A 26891-nucleotide genomic window follows, 5' to 3' on the forward strand; every position below is an offset into this window, starting at 1 on the left:
TTTGTAATGATGTTTACTATAATAATTTATTTATATTGTTTTAGTTTAAGCTGTAAATATTGATTATGTAAATACTTTTTCAAATACAATGTACATTGTTTTATGAAATAAATAAATGAAATGAAAAATGAAGTATAAATAAGTGTATAAAAGGTGGACTTTATGCTGTACACATTTTCTTAGGGAGCCGTGATGCGAATAAGACATCGTTCTCTCATTCCATCGAGACCAGACCAATGAACTGGGAACTTTAAACAGTTTGACTACCTGCCAGTCTTCAGTCAAGGTACAGCAAAAATACGGTTCAGAATAGCATTTAGAATTTTATACTATGGAACTGAATTTCCTTTCCAGAAGCACGGAACCGAGAGCATTGACTTTACACTACCCAACCGCATACCTTGAAAGGAATGATAAAAAACATATTCAATTTTTACACATCTTTCATTTATTTATTATATCACAACGTCTATGAACATATTTGCTCAATAACAGTGGATTACAATGCTATATAAAACTTTTTTACAGTTATAGTAAATTCCCAGAGTAGGTCATAACTTCCTCATAAGATCATTGAGTAACTGACCGGCCACCATCGTACCGGGACATTTCGCATCACTGGGAGAGTTAAGTTTCGCTATAGGTAACATAACACATGCAACCCGGGCATGTTAACTTGGCACCTGGCCCGGGTACTCCCGAGCTAGTTTACACGAAGTCTGGTTCTTGTCGGCGGTGGCAAGTTAAGTGGTCCGGGTTGTAGATGTCCCTAGTGCGCGTCGTCCTCGTCGAAGCGTATGTGCGTGGCGGTGGGCTGCGGCGGCGCCGGCCCGCTCGCTGACGCTGCGGCTCGAGCCTGAAAACGTATTATTAATAACAAACTTGGATAAATAGTATAGTGAAACAGAGTAAACACACTAAAATAGGTCTAATGGTAGGTATAGATTAGGTTTAATGGTTCTACAGTGATGCATCGCTTCCAGCTTCCGCCCTGTTCAGGTATGATATGAAGCGTATACTCACTGGAGAAGAGTTCAAAACAGGGCTTATCCTAATCCTAACTAATATTATAAATGCGAAAGTTACGACATTACTTCTCTTTCACGCCAAAACTACTGAACGGATTTGAATGAAAGGACAAAGGCAGTCCTCGTACCGCCAATTTTTTGGAGCGTTTCAGAACTATGTTTTTACCATTTATTAATACAGTGTAGATAAGGTATTTCCAGTATTTACAATATTTTTAGAAGTCGGGGGAAAAGAGAAAAATATAAACGAATAATATTTAAATCTAAGGATAATGGAACGTAAACACAAACATATAGAGAACGGAACGTAACGACTGTGATGCCAGCCCTCGGAATATTACCAGCAAATCCGAGCAACAAAGTATTCGAATAGAAATATCGATACAATCTTAAATACAAAAGATATTTTATTTATGAATAAATTACATGTTCTGGTACTATTTGTGCCAAAACTAGTACATTTGGTTTATAAAATATCATTATATTTAAGTCTTGAAGACTTTTATCCATAGTAAACCATTTTCTTTTTCTCTTTATTCGATTCACTATAATCGATATTTTTTGAATATTTAAATCTAATAACACTGAATCTTGCTTGTCAATCTTGTCATAGATAGTAGTTGTTATTTCATTTTCCATTACCTAACCTAATTGTTTAATATTTTTAGACGACCGAATGGCGTAGTGGTTAGTGACCCTGACTACTGAACCGATGGTCCCGGGTTCGATTCCCGGCTGGGGCAGATATTTGTTTAAACACAGATATTTGTTCTCAGGTCTTGGATGTGCCCGTAAAATGGCAATAGGCCCGCCCCCTATTACATTGGGACTAACATAACACTCTGGCGAAAAGTGGGTGCAGCAATGCACCTCTGCCTACCCCGCAAGGGAGTACATTAGTACAAGGCGTGAGTGCGTGTGCGTGTGTGTGTGTTGTTTAATATTTTGAATTTTGAATACTGCTGAAACTGCTGAAGATATAGAACAAATGTGACAAAGGGGAGAACCAGACCCGGTTCCTGTTCCACTTCCCCGGCAGGCTCCCGTCCCACTTCTTCATCAGGAACATGCAGAAGCAGCAGAACAAGAACTCGTCAATAATCTGACAATATTTTCTATGAACCATAGGATGATAAATACCTAAGTCAAATATGAGAAGAGCAACTGCGTTCTGCAGTTTTGAATCCCGGCGCTGACATGTACCAATGTGTTCTTTGAATTTAATTAAAATGTATACCATCACACTTACAGTGAAGGAAACCTGCATACCTTTCTAGATTTAGCACACCTTTCGAGAGCTAGGTGCAGGTACTTACACCCCAACAGAAAATAGAATAGAGTAGGTAATAGGAACATAAAATTCTTAAAGTTGATTCCAGGCAAATTATGTTATGTAAATAAAACAATGATCTTTTAAACAGTATATTTTATTTCATTACATTACTCGCCAAATGCATACCCATATAGTAGAACCTTTACATATAGCATTTCGAAATGGCATAGCAGATCCCTGTTGCGGAATGGCAATTTAAAACTTCAGAAGTTGGATAAGTATAACATTATTCCATGATGAAAGTAGTAGCCTGATCTAGTCGATAATATTAATAAAATCATTATATTTATTATGTACGTTGCACGTCCCGTATTTATTTAAACGTAAACATATAACTTGATATACCTAACATATTATCAAATTATTATTCACGTTGTTCGTCTTGAATTGAATTGAAATTTTATTTATGGCAATCTGTCGGGTGTGCCAACAATTTCTGCCAGTATCATGTCATGACACTGCATGTGTATTTATTTGAATTATAATTTATTGAAGGTAGATCTTGAAAACTTTACGAATGTATATAAATAAACATAATAGATAAATACATATTATATATAGATGATTCGGTTTCGTGCGTGACTGGGGTACCCACGTGTTCCTAACAATCATCGCGATTTCGGACCTTTTTCTGTGCCAATTTACATAGTTAATACCTGTTATTTGTTGTTATTGTGGTGGTGGTAACTGGTGAGTGTTGTGATTGTCAGTAAACCCTCTTTCCCTTTCTGAAATGGAGTACCATTCAGATCGTCCTCCAGATCCCGACCCGCCAGATCTTTCGCCGGATATAATGCTGACGGATACTCCCCAGGAGACGCGAAAGCGCCCTAGGGATGATATACAACCTTCTCAACAAGGTAAGAGAGTAATCCTAAACCCCGATCTCGCGTCTGCTAGCATACAGACCATTTATACGCACCCGAGTCTCGACGCCACTAAGGTGTACGATGACAGTGACCCTGGACCATTTATCGTCCACGTTTCTCAGGATAGCTCTTCAGGAAGTCCAGCTTCTGGGACCCCGCTGAGGGCTATTAAGTTTGGACAATTTTTGTACAACCACAAAGTGACTGACATCACCAGAGGTGGTGTCAAAATGACAGGTCGTAACCGTGTTACTGTGGAATTTAAGTCTGCGGGAGCGGCCAACGAATTTATCAACCAACCAGCTCTGTCCCCAAACAAGTTTAAGGCAGTTATCCCAACTTACCACATCACCCGTATGGGTGTTGCTAGGAGAGTCCCAGTGGATCTCTCCATGGATGAGTTTGTGGGTTCTTTGGACCTCCCCCATGGATGCGGTATTGTTCTTAAAGCACGCAGATTTAGTCGCAAAGTGATCAACAATGGAAACGTTTCATATGTCCCTACTCAAAGCGTAGTAATCACTTTCAGGGGACAATACCTCCCAGAAAAAATTTACTCTTTCCGTGCTGCTGTAGAAGTTGACAGATACACCTACCCAACCATCCAGTGCCACGCTTGCTGCAGGTTTGGCCATGTGAAGGCTAATTGCCGATCAAAGCCTTGCTGCTTCAAGTGTGCCCAACCACACTTGGGTGAGACATGCGATGCAGACCCTCCCACTTGCATTTACTGCTCAGGAAGCCATGCTTCTACGGATAAGAACTGTCCAGAACAAGCTAGACAAAAATCCATAAAAGTCATTATGTCTCAGGACAGCATTTCGTTCGCTGAAGCTGATGCTCGACTTCCTAAGAGCAAAAAATCATTTGCTGAAGTAGCATCTACACAACCTAATGGCCCATCTCCTAATAAATCCTACAAAAAGACTGTGACCACTCAACGCAGGCCTAGGTCTCCACTTTCTCCTGGCTATGACAGACTTGCCCATCAGGCCATTATCTCATCACCATCTTCCTCACTTCCTAATGGAAGTGCCCTGAATGTGATTACTCCCAATGACAACTTATTGGATAACTTACTTTCATTAGTTGTCAGTCTGCTGTCTAAATTCAGCGACACAATACCGCCCCACGTTGCACTTAAGATTAGAGAACTCTCCTCCTTCAGCCAGAATGGCTCTGAACCCGACCCGGGTCCTTCAGTGGAATGCTCAGAGCCTTAAAAGTAAAAAACATGAAGTACTCAACTTAATAGATGACATCAAGCCCGTAATTGTTGCCATCTCGGAGTCATGGCTGGCGCCGGGTTCTCGTTTCCGAGTTCCGGGCTACTCGTGTCTGCGGGATGACAGGGATGACGGGTTTGCTGGGTGCGCTTTACTTGTGAAGCGTACCCTTACCTTCTCCTCTATCCCTACCCCTCCCCACGGACAGGAATTTAATGTTGTGGCCCTTAGGGCTTTAGACATTACTTTCGTGTCCGTGTATTTCCCTGATCCCCACCCTTCTCACCTCCCATCTTTTTATAATATAATTTCTTCTCTCCCGCAACCTCTTCTGATCATGGGGGACTTTAATGCCCACCATACCTCATGGGGTTCTTACCACACTGACGCTTTTGCAATCGCCCTCTTAGACATGCTTGATACCTTAGATGTTTGTATTTTAAATGACGGCTCTCCTACCCGTCGAGTCCTACCCCGTCAGAACCCAAAAAGTGCTGTCGATCTCACTTTCTCGTCTCCTCTTCTTTCAACATCAATATTCTGGAGGGTCCTCCCAAATACCTTTGGGAGTGATCATTTTCCCATTTCTATTACGCTCCCTACCAGATCCACCATTCTTGCTGATACATGTGCCTTCCCAAGGTACGTGATAGGCAGGAATGAGTGGTCTAACTTCATCACCTCGGTTGAAGATAAGCTCAGTCTGATCCAACCCTGTACTAGTGACAACTTTTTATACAACTACGACCTTTTTGAAAAAGCTCTAACATCCTCTGCCAAAAATAGAAAATCGCGAAAAGGCCAAAGAGTCTCACCTCCTTGGTGGGACTCCGACTGCTCCTTGGCTGTTGACGAGCGCAAAAATGCAGAGGATGTTTATATTGCTAATATGAGCATGGAAAATTTTATAAACTACAAAAGGATAGCTGCACGCACCAAACGGCTCCTTAAGAAGAAAAAGAAACAGGGCTGGATCAGATTTTGTGAAAATCTTTCGCCTAGGTCCCCTCCTTCTCTGGTGTGGAGATACATTCGCCGATATCGCGGTTCCCTTAACGTCGAAGATATCTTGAGCAATGATCCCTCTCTATGGCTAGAAGGGTTCAACGATAAACTGGCTCCACCTTATGTCCCACACTCCAGTGCTCTCCGTCCCCCACCAGCTCTCTTACCATCTTCAGACAGATTGGATTCTCCATTTTCTATGGATGAACTCCAATCTGCTTTATCCGGTTTAACTGATTCATCTCCAGGTATTGATGGCATCCCATACTCTTTCCTTTCAAAATCAAGCCTCAAGGTCAAGCAGGCCTACTTGGAGCTGATAAACTACTTCCTTGAGTACGGAGTTACTCCATGCTCATGGAGTAAGCAAATAGTTGTTCCCATATTGAAGGCCGGAAAAGACCCCCGTGATCCTAACTCCCGACGTCCGATCGCCCTCTCCTCTGCTTTGGCGAAAATCTTAGAGCACTTAATTAAATGCAGGCTCGAATGGCTAATTGAGAATAGAGGAATCCTAGCCAAAACTCAGTTTGGGTTTAGGAAAGGGATGAGCACTCTAGACAGCCTTGCAATACTTACAACAGATATTCACATCGCATTTAAGAGGAAAGAATATCTTGTGGGTGTCTTCCTTGACATAGCGTCTGCCTATGATAATGTACTTCTTCCTGTGCTCAGGCAGAAAATGCGCCAGCTGAGCATTCCAGTGAAGCTTACCCGTCTGGTTTGCAGCCTATTCATGGAGAGATCCATCTTCATAAAATCCCCTACCACTTCCCTTGACTCCCCAAAATTTGTTTGGAAAGGCCTCCCCCAGGGATCGGTCTTAAGCCCCCTCCTTTACAGTCTGTACACTCACGATCTAGATAAATCCGTTGACTGCTTTTGCGACATTCTACAGTACGCTGACGACTTGGCCCTCTATTATGCTTCTCCTTCGTTAGCGGAGACAAATGTCCAGCTGAACCTGGCTCTTAGGTACCTCACGGATTGGCTGGATAGACATGGGTTATCTCTTTCTCCCACTAAATGCACAGCAGTGATTTTCACTAGAAAAAGAAACATCCCAGATCTGGATGTTGTTATCGGAGAGCATTCAATCACTGTGTCAAATAAAGTTAAATTTTTGGGTGTGATTCTGGATTCCAGGCTGTCGGGTAGCCATCACATGAACTACGTGGCTCAGAAGTGCGAGAGGGGTGTCAACGTCCTCAGGTCACTGTCAGGTGTCTGGTGGGGCGCACATCCATACTCTCAGAAGCTACTGTACAACGCCATTGTTCGAAGTCACTTTGACTATGCCTCATTTATCCTGGACCCCTGTAATAAGGCTGCATTAGAAAAAATTGATAAGGTTCAGTACAAGTGTCTTCGAATAGTGTCCGGTGCAATGAAATCTACCCCCACCAATGCCCTTCAGGTTGAGTGTGTCGACCCCCCTCTCTCGCTGCGGAGACAGTACTTGTGTGACAGGTTTTTCCTCAGGATCTGGCAATCAGAGTCTCACCCGCTATTGTCCAAGCTCGATACCCTTAAGCGGTTATGTCTTGCTCAAGAAACCCATGGCCTTTCCTTCCTTCTCAAATCATTCATTTTTGCTTCCAACCTTCCTCATCCTTCAATTAAATTTAAAATGAACCCTCTGTTTAGTGTCCCTTATGATGCCCTGGTTTTTCAGCCCAATGTTGTTATGGACATGGGCATTGTGAAAAACGCCCCGGGGGCCGAGAAAACATTGACTCATAAGCTCCAGACAGAGTGGCCTGGTTGGCTTCCAGTCTTCACAGATGCCTCCAAATTTTCAGATAAGAGCAATGTCGGTCTAGCTGTCTGGCTTCCTAAGTACAAAATTACTCTTAATTTTAAACTCCCCCCTGAATCCTCGGTCTTCACGGGCGAGGCTACCGCTATTCTGGAGGCACTTCAGTACACTGAGTCTCACAAACTCAACAAAACTATTATTCTATCAGACTCTTCTAGCTGCTTACATTCAATTATTTCATTCCCTTTTAAATCTAAATCTAAATTCCCTATCATTCTTCAAATTAGACAAACTCTCTTCCGTTGCAAGACTCAGGGTATTGAGGTGGCTATTGCCTGGATACCTGGCCACAGTGGCATCATTGGTAATGAGTGTGCAGATTCCTTCGCTAAGGATGCCGTTAGCTTGGGCCTGGATACTCATTACCATAATTTTGCCCACGACCTTGCCTCGCTCGCAGGACCGAGGCTTGATAATTCCTGGAAGGAGTCCTGGGAAGCTTCCAGGAACATTAAAGGTAAGTATTACTCCTTAATCCAACCACATATTCCCAAAAGGCCATGGTTTTTTAGAGCAAGACTCCTAGATAAAACCTCCACCTCGACAATCTGCAGACTCCGTCTTGGTCATGCGTGCACGCCTGTGCACCTGGCTAGGATTCGGGTGCGTGATAGTTCGGTTTGTGACTGCGGCACCAGCGAAGGATCTGTCGACCACCTTTTCTTTGAGTGTCCTAATCTTCAAACCTCCCTCTATGATTTCCTCCCTCCCTCTATCCCAAGACCTGTAAATATCAATTACCTACTAACACTTGTACATACCCCAATCGCTAACATCCTGTATAAATTCTTCAAAACTAACAATATTAAACTATAAATTTGTTTGTGTTCATTATAATACACCTACTAACCCTCTGTTTGTGATGTCCCTGTATAAATTGTGTTCGTCTGTTTGTTTCAGGTGTTAACCTTGTAAATATTTTTAAATCCCCACCGTAAAAACAGCAATTAACATAGTGTGTACCTTACCACAATCGTTTTTGGCCGAATTTGCTGTGTTAGTCACACACGGCATACAGCCACAAACAAAGATTGATTGATGATTGATATTATATATAGATCTCAGATCAACTACAAATAGATTCGCAATCGCCGTGTGCACTATTCTCTTTCTCACTCAAACCATAGATGTTGCCGACAAAAAAATAAAACCTAAATATGGGGAAATTTAACTTATCATAATAACAAAAACAAAACTTGAGTATATCGTCGGTTGATAGGAAAAAGACACTAAAGGCTAATTTTTCAATAGCCAGACAAAAGTTTTGCTGGGAAATAATTTTGATGCTGTTGCGTCTCAATGTTTCTCAATGTTTGTATTACCCAGATAACATTTATATGAATATTGAAAAATCAGCCTTAGTGAGTTTTTCCTGTCAACCGACGATATAAGAAAAAAAACTTTACTCATACTTATTTGATTTCAATATAATTATTAATATACACAAACTGAGTGGATTGTATAATTCATTGTCTTCGTCCAATCGAAACAATCCTCTTCAAAATGTGCCGGACACAATTTTTGTATGTTTCCTTGGTTCCCAATTTGTGCGACCGGTAATGTCATTTCACCATTTTCTTGATATATTTTTTTCTGTCGGAAACCTATGAAAGAGATAAATGGATGAGCATGAGCATTATAATCGTGGGCCAAATATGTGATGGGGTTTTTTTTAAAGGAAACACGTATTTCGTATCAATACAATAAACTTTATATTATACAGAAGAAATCACACATGGAAGAAAAAAAAAGAAACGAACGTTTCCTCACAATGAGAGGCACCTCATTTGAAAGAGGAGAATGACTTCTACAAAATACAATCTTCACAAAAACCGAATTCGTGCGCCCCATTTGTAAACCCAACCCGAGTCCGTTACAATTTCTAGTATTTTCTTTGCATACTTGTGGATAAAATAAATTTTCAATAACTTGCAACACCATGTGATTTGTTATGATATGGTACCTCGTAATTTTTACTTAAAACTGATACTAAAAGACCTTACAGTATTAAAATTAGTATCGTTTTATATTAAAATCGAGCCAATAGATAGTACTATGATGAATGTAAGCTTGTTAAACTTGATAGTATCTACTTACATGTGAAAATATATCTCATCCATCATTCCATCGTGTTTTCGTTCAATATGCTCTATACAACCGAACAAAATCCACCCACCCATGTCACACACTCGTTAAGTGATGATAATAGTCTAATAAACTTAATAAACACCCACAAATCACTAGCAAATCAAAAATAAATAGCATTTAGAAAATTTTGTTGTAACTGTCAGCCTTTGTTTGGCACAGATTTTTCATTTGTTTCATTGTTTGGCACAGAGAACTGACGTAAACAGGCGCCACAGCAAAAAGGACAAAAAACATTTACAGCTTAACGTTTCTTTCTTACGCTTAATGTAGCTAAGCGTCTCTTTTTCGCAATGTCAGAACTGTCACGATTATACCCCTGTGATATAGATAGATCTATACTACTATTTGAGGAATGGAGTTATAACTTGATTTTGTTGTTAACAATAAATTTACTAATAGCGATGATAAAATTAGGGTCATGAAAATTTAATAACAACTGATGAAAGTTTATTGGAAGAGGAACTTTGATTTTATATAGGTATGGATATAATGAGTCTAAACCAAAAATGGGGCAATTCAGGAAAACATGATCTAGAGTCCCTTCGTCCTGTCCACACTCACACATGGGCGAATCCCGTTGTTTTATTTTATTGAGAAAAGCAGGGGAGCAACAATGACCCAAACGAATTCTGCACAAGATGGAAACAATTAATTTAGGAAGATTTTTAAATTTAAAAAACCACGGTCTATGAGGAACCTTCGGTTGAATGGAGAAGTACAAGCGGCCCTTGAGCCGGCTTGATTTCTCCCATTCGTGTTGCCAGATAGTCAAACTATCCTTAGCTGGGAGGCTAAGGAGGTCATAGGTGGGAATATGGAAATATTTTCGGTCACTGCTGGCATCTGAAGAAGCTCTTTTTGCTAGCTGGTCTGCGTATTCGTTGCCTGGTATACCAGAATGACCTGGGATCCATACCAGAACAACTCTAAGACTTTTATCGTTACACCTTCTAAGGCAGTCTTTAATGTGCAATGTGTAACTACAGTGGGTTTTACTTTTAAAAGGAGATTGTGTTAGAGTTTGTAAGCAACTCAGAGAATCGGTAAAAACTACAGCCTTATCAATGTTATGGGCTTCGATAAAAGTACAAGCTTCAAGAACGGCTACACACTCCCCCGTGTAAACGGAGATTTCTGGGGGGCAAACAAACATTAATTCTATTTTTGAATTTTGGTAGTAGACTGCTGCACCACAACAGGAAGAATCGGTTAGTTTTGATGCATCAGTGAAGAACAAATGCCAGTCACTCCACTTAGTGTTAATCTCAGAGGTAAATACTGAATTAGCAGCCGGAGTTTGCTTGTCTATACCTATGGAAAATATTATGTTGGGAGTGTATTGTATACTACAGTAGGGGAATTCAAAAAGTGGGATATATTTAAATCTTAAAATGGGACATGTTTCTTCAATTTCCTGAATTTTTTTAAAACTGTTTAGTATTAGCGGTGGATTTTTATGTGACCAGTATTTACTTTTATTGCAATGACTGTATAATATTTTTAATTTGTCAAATAATGGGTGTGATAATCTTATATATGTTCTGAATAAAAAGCGATCCGATAGATATTGTCTTCTGACGTTAAGGGGAGGCTCAGCGCATTCAACCTGTAAAGCATTGACAGGGGAGGACTTCATGCATCCAGTTATTAATCTTAAAGCCTTGAATTGGATAGATTCTAGTTTTTTTAAAGCTAATTTGCTACATGGTTCTAAGAGGAAAGAACCATAATCTAAGACGCTACGGATAAGAGCATTATATAAAAGTTTTAAAGTAAAAGGGTGGGCTCCCCACCAGACGCCGGATAGGACTCTGAGGATATTTAAAGACTTTTCGCATTTTTTAGTTATGTAATTTAGATGGACTACACCCGTTAGCTTAGTATCCAGAAACACGCCAAGAAATTTGACATTGTCATTGACTGGAACACTGTTGTTACATATTTTTACATTAACTTCGGGGATATTACGTTTTCTGGAAAATACTATTGCACTGCTTTTAGGTGCTGATAGATGGAGCCCATGCAGGTTAAGCCATTCACTGAGAGAGTCTAATGACAATTGTATCGATTCATTGGCATCTTCTATTGAATCACAGGGTATATATATAGCCAAGTCATCAGCATATTGCAATACTTTACAGTCTGCGTTAAGGGATGTGTGAAGTTTAGCTGTGTAAATATCGTAAAGCAGGGGGCTAAGCACTGAGCCTTGAGGAAGACCCTTCCATACAGTTCTAGTTTCAAAGTCCTCCCCAGGAACCCGAAGAGAAACGGTACGAGACATATAAGTAGATTACTTATGAGCTTTACTAACTTATCAGGAATGCTCAGCTGGCGTACTTTATACCTGAGCATTGAAAGCAGCACATTATGTTGTTCGTCTTGTGTTGTTCAAGTGTTGACATGGTGTTGACGTTTAGTTCTTGACATGACACATTTTTTTTCATTTCAATTTTTCTACTCTGGTTTGTCCATTTTTATCATTATACTGAGATCCAACCTAGACATTTATGACGTAAACATGGAAGTAATAATACAACAGGAATGATGTCTCACCAAAATGATGCAAACAAAAATAGACCTAACGAATTCACCTTAAGATTTATATTTGAAGTGAAAGAGGCCGCGAGCCGATAGAGAGGGTTACCACAGAGCCCTTCCTCTCTTTCTAACAATTGCCAGGATTTAGTTGTGTAAACTTTAGTAGATGTTGAACGAAGAGAGCTATGCAAAAAAAATATTAAATTAACTCACAGACTACTGTATATCATATCATTTTCAAAAACAAATCATTATAAACATGTAATTTTAATAAAATATTTGGTATTTGTATGAATAATAATTTCATTAAAAAAAATGGTAGTTTTTCTAAATACTTTACGACAAGACCGAAGTTGTCAAGATGACGGATGACGTTTATACTGTTGTGAGAGACGTTATGGTTAGGGTGACCATTCATTCGTACTTTTGAATCACTTTCCATTAATTAGGACCTGTTTCATTCAACTTTTTGTTTTATTTTATACCTAAGTATCATTAGGTATTATTGTGACTGTTATCTTATAAAGCTGGTAAAGAGTTATGAGCTGTTTTTTTTGGTGATAGATATGAGTATTATAAGATAATTTATCAAGCTTAAAACCGGCGGAAGCACTTAGGTTCAGATATTTTAACCTTGCGGAGCCTATTGAAGGACATATTTATTTTAATTTTATAAGGTACCTACTTACCCCTCAGAAAATAGAATAGAATAGTAACGTGTAAATAAAGAAGATCCAATAAATACATTGTATTATACTTATTATAAAAATGTGTGTTGTTTGATTTCGCTCACCTTATTATTTATGTCAATCCTAACTCTCTAATTAAAACCAGTCCATCTTAGTAGAATTTGGTAAAAAGACAGATTGTTGTTGCTAGTTCAAATCTTGGGAATATCTAATTGATATAGAAAAAAAACATATCAATATTACATTGCAGTTTGCGCTGCAACAACACATCTATACAAATTTTACCTTCACCCCATTTGTTTACTCAATTGTCATATCACCAAAATACATTCGTACCTACATTACAATCGAATTATTCGAATAATAGGTGACTTTGAGACCATCGACACCTATTCACGACATGATAGATTAGAAGTGATGTCTCATGAATTACCTAAAATTATGGTCACCAAAAATAGAAAGAGATGGAGGGCTCCGTGCTGACTATCTCTGTCGGCTCGTTTTTTTGGTGCAGTGCGCATTCCTGTTGTATTATTACTTCCATGGACGTAAATCACAGAGTACTTGGCATAAACATTACTTCACTTGACGTTCCATTCTCCCTGTATTAATGTTTACGTTCCATAACGACTACTTTTTAAACATTATTTTTCTTCATTTTTCTCATTTCGCCCAGCTTCTAAAAATCTAGTAATTTATTTATTTGTGTACCTATACAGTGACTCTCTAAACATGGTACTTTCATTACGGAACCCGTCATTTTCATAGGGGTACCAAACGTCCTTAGAACTCTGCCATTGTCCTTTGGTATATACAGGGTGTCCCAAAAGTCAACGTCATCCCTTAAAGGGCTGATAGGTCAGCTCATGAGAGGCCAGAATATCACAATATGACCTTAGTAAAAACTCGATAATTTTCGAGATATTGACACTTTAATAAATTTGCTGAAAATCGACACCTTGGATCAGTTTTTTGCGTGCCGCCGGTACAAAAATCAATATTGTTAGAATTTGTTTGGTGTTGCATCACCCTGTATAGCCCTGCTATTGATCGCAGTCAAAAAAAATATCGAGTAATGCTGTATGTTTAAAAAAAACACGGTTTTCAATGTCATAAAAGGTAATCGTATTTTTTTATAAACAACTTTGACTCTACATACTGTAAAAAAAATATACCACGCAAACCTGGCACTTTATTTGAAAAGATTGCTCATTTAATGCAGTTTCCAAAATGGTATAAAATGTTGCTATTGTTTCATTTAACAAAAAAGTTATTGCTATTTTAGTACAAAACGACCTCGATGTAAAATTGTTTGAAGGAAATTTATCTGACTGAATTTATTAAGGGTAAGTCATGTTGGAATGAGTAAAAGTAAAATAGATGGTGTGGCCGGGAGTGGGAAAAGAGATAACTTTGTCACAGTTAATAAAAAAAGGCATTTTGAGTATCTTTCTCGAAAATAGTGGACTATAGCAACTCCACATTCCCCATAAATGTAGCGCATGGTAACGTACATTCCTGAGTAGTGCTAATGTGTGATACGAGGGCGATACCGAAATGATCGGGAATAGAAAAAAGTACAAAGATATCATAATATTATTTACTTTTATTGTTTTTCAAAGTAGTCTCCGTGACATTCAATGTACTTTTTCATTCGATTAAACCAATCATTGAAACAGTAATTCCAGTCTGAAGTGGATACTGTCAAAACAGCTGATTTGTAAGCTTCGACCGCCTCTTCTGGGCCGCTAAACCGTTGACCACGTAGCATATCTTTAATTCTTGGGAATGTAAAATAATCATTGGGGCTCAGATCAGGGCTATACGGAGGATGGTCCATCAACTCCACGTTTTCCATATTTAAAAACGTTCTTGTTTTGCGAGCGGTATGAGAGCTTGCATTATCGTGGTGAAGGATTATACGACGATTCGGGTTAGTTTTACGAAGTTCTCTTACGACTTCCGGCAAACAAACTGTTGTGTACCAATCAGCAGTAACCGTCCTTTGTTCTTGTAATGGAATCGTAGCCACATGGCCAGTTTTCGATACAAACGAAGCGACCATTTTTTTCGACACGCTGCGTGAGCGAATAACTTTTGTTGGCTTGACCTCACCTTCGAAGACCCAAACTGCCGATTGATGTTTTCTTTCGGGCTCATATGAATAAATCCACGATTCATCACCAGAGACGATATTGTAGACAGCATTTGAACTGCCTCCATTGAACCGTTGCAGAGCAGATCGACACCAATTAACACGAGCCGACTTTTGTTCCTCGGTCAAACGGTGGGGCACCCAGCGCGAAACTAACTTCTTGACACCCAGTTCTTCATGTAAAATGGTTTGAATGGCTGTCATACCAATGCTGAGAGAAGCCCGAATCTGCTCGTATGTCACATGTCTATCTTCTTTTATTAACTGGCGTACAGCATCGATGTTATCTTGTGTTACCGCTGTTTTTGGCCGACCAGTAGAAGGGACTGTGGTAAGAGAGGAACGTCCACGGCGAAACTCAGAATACCAACGATATATAGTCGTTTTACTTGGTGCTTCAAGTTTATAAATAGAAACAAGCTCGGCGAGACATTGTTCTTGAGATAAACCTCGACGAAAGTTGTGAAAAATTATTGCACGGAAATGTTCCCGCGTAAGCTCCATTTTTTACACCGACTTGTCAAATTCAAATGGTCAATACTCTTTTATTTTTTACTTTTTTTAAAATTCGAAAATGCAATTATGTTTGAAAAAACACTACATTTGATACACCAAAAAGGTTTCACTCTAATTTATTCCTAAGTATTCTATTCCCGATCTTTTCGGTGTAGCCCTCGTATAATGAAGTAAAACGCTTACACATGTACAAGTACATTGTACACCCACAGTATCCAAAAAAGGGACAGATCAGTTTGTCATTAACATTACCTCTAATTACTTGTTATTTATTTTAAAGTTATTGTTAAACAAAACCAAACTCTCAAAATTATGATTATGACCATTAATGAGTATTATTTTTTGCTGATTATGTACTTAATATAATAATGTGGTGTTATAATTTTGAGAAATAAAAATAAAAGTCAAAAAATGTTTGTTTTTTTTAAATAAGGTGTAAAAAACGCAAAATATGTTTTATAAGAGTTTGGTAAGTTTTTTCTTAGCTATTTTTGCGTCATCTATGTTGCCACGGCTGACCCTATCACCTTTTTTACTTTTACTCATTCGAACATGACTTACCCTTAATAAATTCAGTCAGATAAATTTCGTTCAAACAATTTTACATCGAGGTCGTTTTGTACTAAAATAGCAAATACTTTTTTGTTAATTGAAACAATAGCAACGTTTCATACCATTTTGGAAACTGCATTAAATGAGCAATCTTTTCAAATAAGGTGCCAGGTTTGCGTGGTATATTTTTTTTACAGTATGTAGAGTTAAAGTTGTTTATGAAAAAATACGATTACCTTTTATGACTTTAAAAACCGTGTTTTTTTTAAACATACAGCATTACTCGATATTTTTTTTGACTGCGATCAATAGCAGGGCTATACAGGGTGATGCAACACCAAACAAATTCTAACAATATTGATTTTTGTACCGGCGGCACGCAAAAAACTGATCCAAGGTGTCGATTTTCAGCAAATTTATTAAAGTGTCAATATCTCGAAAATTATCGAGTTTTTACTAAGGTCATATTGTGATATTCTGGCCTCTCATGAGCTGACCTATCAGCCCTTTAAGGGATGACGTTGACTTTTGGGACACCCTGTATACGGTCTAGACACTGGGAAAGAACATAGGCTACTTTTTATCCCGGAATTCCCACGGGAAAACTTATTAAGGCGAAGCGAAGCGCGCGGGAACAGCTAGTATCTATATATACCCCTTTCTGTACTATAAGGGTGATTCTACCACAAGTACCTGCAGTCTCTGCCTGGGGCGGCGGCGGTGCGGCGCGGTCTGGGCCCGCAGCCAGCGCGCGCGCTCCTCGCCCTCCTCCGCTTCCGTCAGCGGCCGCGCGCGGATCGACTCACCCGAACTCACCAACCACTGTGAGATAGACGAAATTGGGAAAGTTCGTTAATGGTGAAGAAAACCATGTGAAACTTAGGCGAAACCAGCGAGTGTTCCTTTCTGGTTCTGACCAATTAAATTTTATTTTTATAAACACTTTTTTGTATAGGTACTTAGAAAACATTGTTGGGGAGAAAACTGAACCAACCAAATAGAACTGGGGAATTAGGCACAGTCACCTAAGGCGAAATCTGTAATTAGCTTTTAGTTTTTCTCCCCATTAACTGACAGGTTTTCTTAGAAATAAGGTGATCTTATTTATCCGAGTAACAATCGTCTACACACATATAAGTAGGTATAAGTACATAGTTTTCGTCGCTGGACAAAGCACCACGATACTCAACGATCTATTCTCGGCGTTCTTCCTCCAACCGATACCGACTGGCATTCTACGGCAGTTAGTTCAGCGGGCATAACTGCGTCATACCTACTATAGTTATCTGACTAATTTACTCATTCTTTCATGGATATAACGAGATCTTTGAGGTACAAAATACGAATATTAAACACTACGTTACAGTTATGGAAAGCCTAAATAAATGAGAGTAGCGTTTGTTTCTGTTTCCGTACCAATTTACGTTCATTTCGGCGAGATTTCGGTCCAATATCATGACATCTCAAATAATACTGTCAACTTCCGTCATCATCCGCATTTCCGGTTACCGCCACTACCACTCAATATTTTAATCGTTTGGATTTCAACCGAGACGGTTATGGCTGCAGCCTATGCACGAGCACTTTCTCAATAGTACCAAGTAGAAAAATACCTATCATTTTCAGTATTATACCTGAGGTTAAAGTATTTTTTTTCGAAAAGCGATTATTAATATTTGCTACTTACCTCGTTAGCAGCTGCGGGTGTGTCGAAGCGAAGCATAATATCGTTCTGTCCCTCTCGCACCTCTACGTGCAAGATGTGTTTATTGGCTTTGAGCTGAAAAAGGTAATCAAAATTTTATTAATTTCTAGCAATCGTAACTACTTGAGGTATTATTGGAAATAGTAGGTATATTTTTACTCAATAAATAGGTATTTTACCTGTTGCTTAGTTTCCCTAGGTTCAATGCAAGGGGTGGGTAATGTTCCAGCCAAAAATACCCCCTTTTCAAATGTCTCGTGTTCAGGCTCTGAAAAATTAAGAAAATATTATAAATATTAGCCAAGTAGTGTTCATTCTTCTTAGAACATATCGGGGTTCAAACCCGCATCTACGTTGTGGTATGGAAATGGCGGCCGTTACATAATATACGTATAGTTAGAAAGAGTATTGACAGATCTACAACTAGAGCGACCATAGAAGTAATAAACTGGAGCGACTCATGCTAGTTCATCCACTATTGTCAAATTGCTTCTTATTTTTTTTTTGCACTAAACTAGCTTATTTTCATACCTGGTTCATGAGGCGCGGCGGTGGCGGCGGCGGGCGGCGCGGGCGCGGGCGGCTGGCGGCTGCGCAGCTCGCGCTTCAGGTTCTTCATGCTGAGCCGCTGCAGGTTCAGGTACTTGTTGCGGAGCGCCTTCCACTCACACTTGGCCAGCACCTGAGATTATACAATGTTTTATTGAGATCAGCAATCTGTGAGGCAGTCTGAATTTGTGGTATAGGCGTACAGGGTTATCCCACCTGCGGGGCTATTTTCTATCTCGTTGATAACTCTCTTCACCGTGATCTTACTGTCAAAAAGCAAATTTTGACACTATTCGTATTGTGTATGTTCGGTTGGGGTTGAATAATGACGTCATAGTTGGTATGGGCTTCAATACCCACCGGCCGCCATCTTGTTAAAATTTTGTATGCGAATATTTTATAAGCATTGACATCAATGATTTCTAGTACTATACGCTAGTAATATAAGTCGATGATTGAGATCTAACACTTGGTACTGGGAACTCAGTTATTAAAAGTAGATTGATCACTGAGCCATTAAATAATCTTCACATTTGTGCAGGTTGTGCTTGTTAGTAATATTTTTGTGAGGCATATCATGTGGCAAGAAAAAAGATTGAATAGGACATTAATATTGTGTTTTATTTCCAGGATGGCGCCTTTAAGAAAAGTCTCAGATCGACAAATGGACATTTTGTTGGAGTTCGTTGAAAGACATAAAGAGCTTGCTGTTGGCCGGTACCCACACCCGGCCCTCTAGGCATACAATCAGCACGTCGGCTATAGGACAGTGCAGCATTACAATTATATTATGAATTATATTCAATTGGGTCTGGAGTTACAAAAACTGGTCAAAAATTCTGACGGGCATTCACATGTAAAGTGGCAATGTGCAATCATAATAACTTAAAGGTTAAAGTAGAAAAAATATTTTAATAATGATAGTAAGACTAGTAGAAGCAAAATGTGATGTGTAGTTATGTGATTTAATAAAAAATAAAAGCCATTAATATAAAATGTGTTTTTTATTACAAAATTATACATATACAGCAAAAATCAGCCTATCAGAGTCAGGTTATTTTAGTTCCTTCAAATTCACAGCCTGGACAAGGTTGGCCCTCATGCGCCCTGCATCTGCATGAGCAGCACCATAAGCCACGTTACCAATATGCTGCACCCGAATGTTATCAGCAGCAGGCAAGTTGTCGTCACTGGTATATTGTGTGCATTTGCTATATTGTGTAGTACACAGCAGGCATTTACTATTTTTGCAGCTTTGGTGGGCTCATAGTGAAGCACACGGTGTGCCAGCAAACATCTCCAGCGTGTTTTAAGGGCCCCAATGCACCGCTCCACAGTATTTCTGATACGGCAGTGTAGATCAGTGCAGTGTTCTTCTGGGGATCCTACAGCTGCATTGAGGATAGGTGTTAACATTCATGGCCGTAGAGCATAACCAGAGTCCCCTGAAACCTATTTTAAAACAACAGTTAGGTACCTATACTTGCTGTAAAAAAACAAATACCTACTGAAATAATTTCCTTCTAACTAATTACTTACTAATTATGGAAGACCAAAAATTTGCAAGATTCACAAAACAAACATGAAAGAAATATTATTTTGTTCAAGATCATAAGAACAAGAATACTTCAGCGTCACATTTAAAAAAAAAAACGTTATTTTCTACATTCTATGGTGACTCTATGGTTTAAAAGCTACTATTTACTAGTTGCCCAAGACAAGACAGTTGGCCAACCCAAATTAGTACTTATGATTCCAACTATCCGATACATAATACCAATCTCGGGTTTCGATAAAATGTTCGCATACAAAATTTTAACAAGATGGCGGCCGGTGGGTATTGAAGCCCATACCAACTATGACGTCATTATTCGACCCCAACCGAACATACAAAATACGAATAGTGTCCAAATTTGCTTTTTGACAGTAAGATCACGGTGAAGAGAGTTATCAACGAGATAGAAAATAACCCCGCAGAAACCCATCATAGATTTAGACGGTTGGAAATCGCGAATCCATGACACCCGAGATAGAAAATGGACCGGCTGATCCGTTCTACCAATGGATACTATACAGGTGAATTTATATGTATAAGTATTTTTTTCCTTCCTTTTCAAAAGTGCACCAGGCTACTGAGAAACAGCCAGTAAAAAGTTTAAATAGTTCAGTTTTAACAACAAGAAGCTATTACCTTGGCTTATAACAAATAATATTATGTGTTCTAAGCATAACACAACCTCCTTCTATGAACTAACCTGCAGGCCCCACAAGGCGCCTCTCGAAGCCTCCTTGTCATTCAAACCACTCTTGGTCTTGCTCTTATCTTTATTGGTTCGTTTTTTTCTCTTCTTCTTCCGCGGTGTTTCCCCGTCGCCTTCTGTCTTGCCTTCATCTTGACTAATGTCGTACTTGGACTCTGCATCTGTTGTCCGCACTTCTTCTTCTGATGGAGTTACTGCTTCTTCCTGTTATGGGTAATAGTAAAGATTATGTCCCGGTGACCCATTGGTAAACCAGACACAATAGATTTTTAATTGTCTCTGATTTCTCAGGATGTGAGGGGTGTTATGAAAATTGTACCCACTGAAAGTGTCAATAGACAAGACAGATCAAAGTTTTCTATAAGAGATATTAATTTTCTAATTATAGTGGTCATAGTGCCCAGGCAGTGGTACAAAGATATTATACAGGTAGGGTAATGTTACAAATTTATTATTATCTTCACATGCAATATCCATGAATAACTTGTTTTAGATGTGACTGCAGGCAAAGTTATACTCTTTTTCAGTAGGGTGAAAAGAAATACAAATTAATACACATTTACTACCTTTGCAGAGGTCTCAACTTTTTTCTCACTGCCATCAGGTTCCTCCTCCCCCCCCTTCACCTCAGTCTTCACTAGTTTCTTATCCTTAACTTTCTTGGACTTCTTCTTGGGAGGTTCATAATCTTCTTTAGGCACATTGTCCACTACAGGAGCACCTTCTGCATTCACCACAGAAAATGTCTTGATAGAGGAAAGTTCTTCTGGTGGCATACATGTAGGCAACTTGCAGCCCATTTTTGTAAATGCACTTATACAGGTCTGGGCATCTTCAGGACTATTGAATTCTACAAAAGCATATCCCTGGAATGCAATACAGAAAAGTCAATATTATAACTCAAGTAATAATAATAATAATCATATTTACGGTATTTTCTACCATAATGGTAAATGATAGATTATCTATTAATGCATTACTGGCTTATGAACCATTACAGGTGAATAACATAAGAGATTAAGGACCTGTTTCATTATCAAGAAATTGTTAAGAAAGACATGCTGTTACTGTCTAAAACATAATTACTGAGAGTAACAGCATGAAATGTCTTTTATCCCACAGGTATCCATTATCCGGACATTGTGTAACAGGCTCTAAGTATAGGTAATTCTATCATCTACTAAACATTTCACTATATTCACCTTAATGCGCTGAGAATCCTTGAACTTTGGAAGAGAGATGTATGCCACAGTTCCATATTCACTGAAGACCCTCTCAAGCCACTCCCGGCTAGCCGTCACTGGTATAGACTCCACATACACCGTGCGGCTATCAGAGTCATAAGGAATCAGCGGCACCTTTCTGCGAACCTGTGTAGGTAATGTAGGTATATGCTAATTATGATTAAAAGTCCTGCATTCGATTAAATAGAAATTCTTAGAAAAAAATAACTTTATAGTATACCTTAGTCTTGTCATCCGACAGTTCTAATAAAGTTGAATTTTTCATGGCCTTTGCAATATGGTTGGGATCATTAGTCATTGCCCGAATTTTATTAAACTTTAGGAACACATCAATAGGCACGAACATGTCTTCTTTCATCAAGCTACTCAGCAGCCTGTCTTTAGATAGATTCGCGTCGCTAAAGTAGAACTCCATCTGTTTTAGGATCTTTTCATATAAGAGCTTCTTACGATGTCTCGTTCGTTTACGGGTTGCCGTTTCAGCTTTTGCTTCTTGTTCCTTATCGACATTTTCTGTAGCCGAAGACTCAGACATGACTGTTTCCTTGGTGCTACTGCTACCGGCAAGTTGAACCGGTCGCGCGCGTCGCAAGGGTAACTCATAAAATAAAGTAAGTAGGTATTTGTGATCTGGAAATTTAAAATCACCTTTACGCCCCAAAAGTATTAACTACTAATCTTACAAAGCGTAAATAAAATCCAAATACTCAAATCCAATCCAACCTATAACCTCGACAAACACAAACCAAACTTTACCAAACACACAGCTTATGGCTTATAATTCATTTGACAGTGAAGTGACTGTCGTTTCCCAGTTTAACACATTCTAGCACATGATATTGGCCGAAATTGATGTGCTACCTATTTTTTTTTATTTGTTTCACAGAATACTCTAGGTTTGATTGTCATTTTCTTGTTACTTGATTGCGGATTTTGGCCGTCTTTGTTTACTATTTAAGTTTGAGACTTGTACAATATTTAACACATATAATATGAATAAAATTTGTAGAATGTGCTTAGAAGAAGGTGTCCTTTCTTCTATATTTACTCGGAATTACAATTTGACTCTATGTGATATGGTTGAATATTGTTGCAACATAAAGGTAAAACCATGGTAAAACATATTTTGTCGTAACGAACGGAAGTATTAATGGGATTGTGTAGTAAGTAATTAATCAAAATTGTATGAACTATTATTTCAGATCAGTAAAAATGATGGTCTGCCCGAGCAGTTATGTAGTAACTGCATTTACAAACTTGGAATTGCATATCATTTCAAACAAACATCGGAGAGTGCCGACATACGATTGCGACAGTATCTGGGTCTAACTTTACAAAAAAAGTAAGTGCTGAATTAATTTTTGGATATTGTTATAAGTCGGACCTGTTGGAATCTATTCTGGAAAAATCCTTGATAAAGACCCATAAGCATTGATTTGCTATAATTTCTGGCACAATTAATTTGTATCATTTAGAATTATCCATCCTTAAGCAGCAAACAGATAATGCTTGAGACTCGACCCATGTATATTTTTTGCCTGAACTCCCATATTTGTTTATTTTCAGGACAATGAGTGTGGCTATAATGACAGATCCTGTTCCAACACAAACAATAATAAGAAAATGGTAAAGTTACCTTCATTTCCCCTATGATAAACCCTTGTCAATAAGAACAATGTTTTTTTTTATATAAAAGAGGAAAGTATGGCATAGATCTCCCAAAGTTGAAGCATGCAATAAAAGTCTGACTACTGCATACTTTCTCTCACCATTTTAATAAAATAGATAATTTTTATGAGCATTTATGGCTATATATCCCATTCCTTGGGGAAAGACATCTGATAGAACCCTTAACCCTGTTTTTGTTTGTATCAGATGTCTTATCAGAGGTATATAATATACATATAATATTGTTACAAGTGTCATATCACAGGCTATGAAAAAGTATGAGTATGATTCTTACATAATATTGTTACTTTATAAAATAATTACCTTTAACTATCTTCCAGTAAATGTCAATTAGCTGAAAGTAAAAAGTCGAGCACTGCTTACAAACGAAAACCGGAAACAGAGAAGCAAAAAAGAGGGCCCAAGCCAAAGCCAAAGCAAGTACATTCTTGCTACCAATGTGACAAAGAATTTCGATGTCAGGCGCAGTTAGATATGCATGTTAGGTAAGCGGATTCAAATTATATCATAGTTATTTTAAACAACAATTTTCACTATCATTTTACCTCTAAAATACACTGTAGGTATCTTTTGGCAAGATTTCAGAAAATGATAACGCTTATTTTCCAGGACACACACTGGTGATCGGCCGTTTGGATGTATGTATTGCTCCCGACGGTTCACTCAAAAACACAACCTCACTATACATCTTCGTATCCATACTGGAGAAAAACCTTTTCAGTGTGAAATATGCAGGTACGCATTTTCAAAATAAAAATACTTCAAAACTATTTTTATTATTTATTTAATTCTTTATTGCACAGATATAAAATAAATGTACAAAAGGTGGGCTTAATGCTAAGAGCATTTTCTACCAGCCAACCTACAGGAGGTACAGGAAAACTGGTACAAAGATGTGCAAAAAAAACAAAAAAAAAACATGAAAGATGAAAGAACTAAAAACACGTCACTTAATAATTATCTAAATATATATAATAAAAATACATTCTAATACTTATATAAATTTATACAAAGGATACATAACTATAATAGGTATACATATAATATATAAAAATACAAAATAATAATATAATATCCAGACAGGTACACGAAAATGCTATCTATTTAATTGGCTGAGATAGTGAGCGCGGGTTAGTCGCTTGAAGATGTGGCGAGAAGGGGCTTTTCTAATGTTCTCGGGAAGATTATTCCATAGGCGAACGGCGGTGACAGCGAAAGAGTAAGACATGAAACCGGAATGGAAAGAGGGCAATGCTAAAAGATTGTTATGGGAGGAACGGAGATGACGAGTGTGAGTGTCAGAAAGAAAATCAAACATGGATTTAAGGTAGGGGGGAGTATTTGGCTCGTGGAGAACGGAAAAAAGGAGACATAGGATACGTAAATTCCTACGATCACGAATGGGGAGCCATTTTAGCTGTGAACGGTACTGAGAAACGTGATCATATTTAGGTACGTTATGATCTTAATAGAATAGAACAATCAGCGGTTATTAAAAGCTATTAAAAGTAATTTCTTGAAGTTAAGCAAAATTAAAATGTATTTGAAAGAAAGATTTATTACTAAAGCAGAGAACGATTTTCCGCAAATAAGAATTTCCAGACTGGAGCCGCTTTATGTACCTACGTTAGTCGTCACTGACCAAACCTATACTATACTACTACAAAGGAAAAATCCATATTATTAATTATTATACATTATTGCATACATTAACCATACGTTTTTATTTGTTTAAATATACCAAAATTATTTTAACACTTTTCACATTCAGGTACTATGAGACTAATTTAATAAACTTTTAGACTGACAAATATAATTTCACTTATTAAAAACTTCCGTTATCCCGAAGTAACGTAGGATATTTTTTATCCAGGAATCCCCACGTTTTTTAAGACTATGTTAATCTCTAGGGAAACTGGTAGTACTGTACTAATACACATGTTTTTCAGCACCTATATCATTGTTTTCCCATGTCTCACAATGATAACATTAATAAGTAGTCAAGGACTACACATGTACAGTATTAATGCTTCATCAATTACCGCTCTGGGTGATGGGCCCCATACTTGCCATTCTCCTTTCACAAGTATTATTTTTACTTTCCAGTAAAAGGTTCTCGGCCCAAGGGAATCTTCACACCCATTTGAAAGTTCATACTGGACAGAGAGATCACGTAAGTACCCACAAATAGTATGTGATCCTAATGTACCCTAGACCAGAGGATGTTATGATCCTCTCACCTCTCACAAGTTGATGGTTCGAATCACACGAAGTAAATAATAACATGTCTAATTTCTAAGAACAAAGTATATATTTTACTATTGTGAAAAGAAAAAAACATGTTTACGATTATTATTGAATTCCGACTACGCAATATTGCGTAGGCACGTACCACGTAATACGTGGTAGGCACTCAAGTGCGTGTTTTTATGTTTCAGTTCAACAATGACGTATTTGTATTTTTTCCAGACGTGCACAATTTGTAACAAGTCCTTCATAACTTCGAGTGAGCTGACACGTCACATGTGCAAGCACAGAGGTGTCAAAGATTACAAGTGTGATATCTGCGGTGCTGCTTTTGTGCAAGCAAGAGACTTGGTGAGTAAAAACAAAGGCCTTTCCATATTCCCTTTACGATAGGTAGGTAGTTGAAGGTTAGCAAAGCCAGGCATGAGTCTCATGCACGGAGAGCCATACTCAATTCTCAATCATTTATTAAAAAGTATATGCTTATAATTTAGCATAACCATTAACAGTCGCTATTTCTTGTTGTTTCAGAAATTGCACAAACTCAAAAAACATGAAGTCGCATTAAATGATGATGCTGAAAAAAATACAGTTCCTAACAACCAAATCGATGTTATCGGCATTGACGTGGGTAAAGATCCTATTAGCAAGGAAGTTGAACGCTCATCCATTGAAGATAAGTTAGTAAACGAAGAAAAAAGTGAATTAGACCATAAAAACAGTACGAAATGTGTGCAATGGTCGTTGGAGAAACAATCTTTTACGGTAGCTGAGCCTCCTCTTGAAGTTCACCCATTTTCCTTTCGCTCACCTAAAGATGCAATAGACCCTCATTCTTCAGGATTGAGTGAAATTAAAGGAACCAAAGATGTTTTTAATCAAGATTCTTACAACCATAGCTGTCGTATATGTGGAGAACAGTTTGATTTCATCACTGCCCTCGCACATCATTATTTGCACAGTCATAAAGATTATGAACCTGTTCATTTAAGGGGGTATAATTTTTCTTCTTAACAAGTGTCTGTATTTTTTTATAATAATAATAAATATTTATTTTCAGACTACATAGTCCATAGTAAGTGTTAGTAACAATGCATTTTATGTAATTCTTGCATTTAAGTAAAATTTGTTTCAATCTTATCATGTTTCCTTTTTAGCTATATGTTATAGTTCTGTTGTAGTTGTAATATGATAGTTGGAAGAGGTAGAAAAAAAATATTATTCATTTTCAAACGAAACATATACATTTATGAATAGAACACCTTAACACCCCAAACAATACAATTGTTTTTCGGGGTAGTACACTCTAATT

At 38.2% G+C, this 26891-nt stretch overlaps 2 protein-coding genes across 3 annotated transcripts; one reads left to right on the top strand and one right to left on the bottom strand.

The window, feature by feature from the left end:
• Positions 1-432: 432 nt before the first annotated feature.
• LOC105388693 (la-related protein 7) lies at positions 433-22398 on the bottom strand. Its single transcript, XM_038119099.2, has 9 exons — positions 21864-22398; positions 21602-21769; positions 20966-21265; positions 20394-20603; positions 18121-18271; positions 17769-17857; positions 17572-17664; positions 16578-16706; positions 433-856 (listed from the first exon to the last, which is right to left on the bottom strand). Exons 1-9 carry the CDS (start codon positions 22176-22178, stop codon positions 770-772), a joined length of 1542 nt encoding a protein of 513 aa, XP_037975027.2. The 5' UTR covers positions 22179-22398; the 3' UTR covers positions 433-769.
• Positions 22399-22559: 161 nt separating this feature from the next.
• LOC105388694 (zinc finger protein 182) lies at positions 22560-26719 on the top strand. 2 transcript variants are annotated; one of them, XM_038119527.2, is made up of 8 exons: positions 22560-22746; positions 22846-22985; positions 23210-23269; positions 23653-23817; positions 23942-24067; positions 25439-25505; positions 25802-25930; positions 26111-26719. In XM_038119527.2, exons 1-8 carry the CDS (start codon positions 22636-22638, stop codon positions 26591-26593), a joined length of 1281 nt encoding a protein of 426 aa, XP_037975455.2. In that variant the 5' UTR covers positions 22560-22635; the 3' UTR covers positions 26594-26719. The 2 variants fall into 2 exon arrangements, with proteins under 2 accessions (XP_037975455.2, XP_037975456.2); XM_038119528.2 differs by having other exon boundaries at positions 22643-22757.
• The last annotated feature ends 172 nt before the right edge of the window (positions 26720-26891 follow it).

Source organism: Plutella xylostella, chromosome 12 (assembly GCF_932276165.1).
Source record: "Plutella xylostella chromosome 12, ilPluXylo3.1, whole genome shotgun sequence".
In the NCBI taxonomy this organism is placed as follows: Eukaryota; Metazoa; Arthropoda; class Insecta; order Lepidoptera; family Plutellidae; genus Plutella; species Plutella xylostella.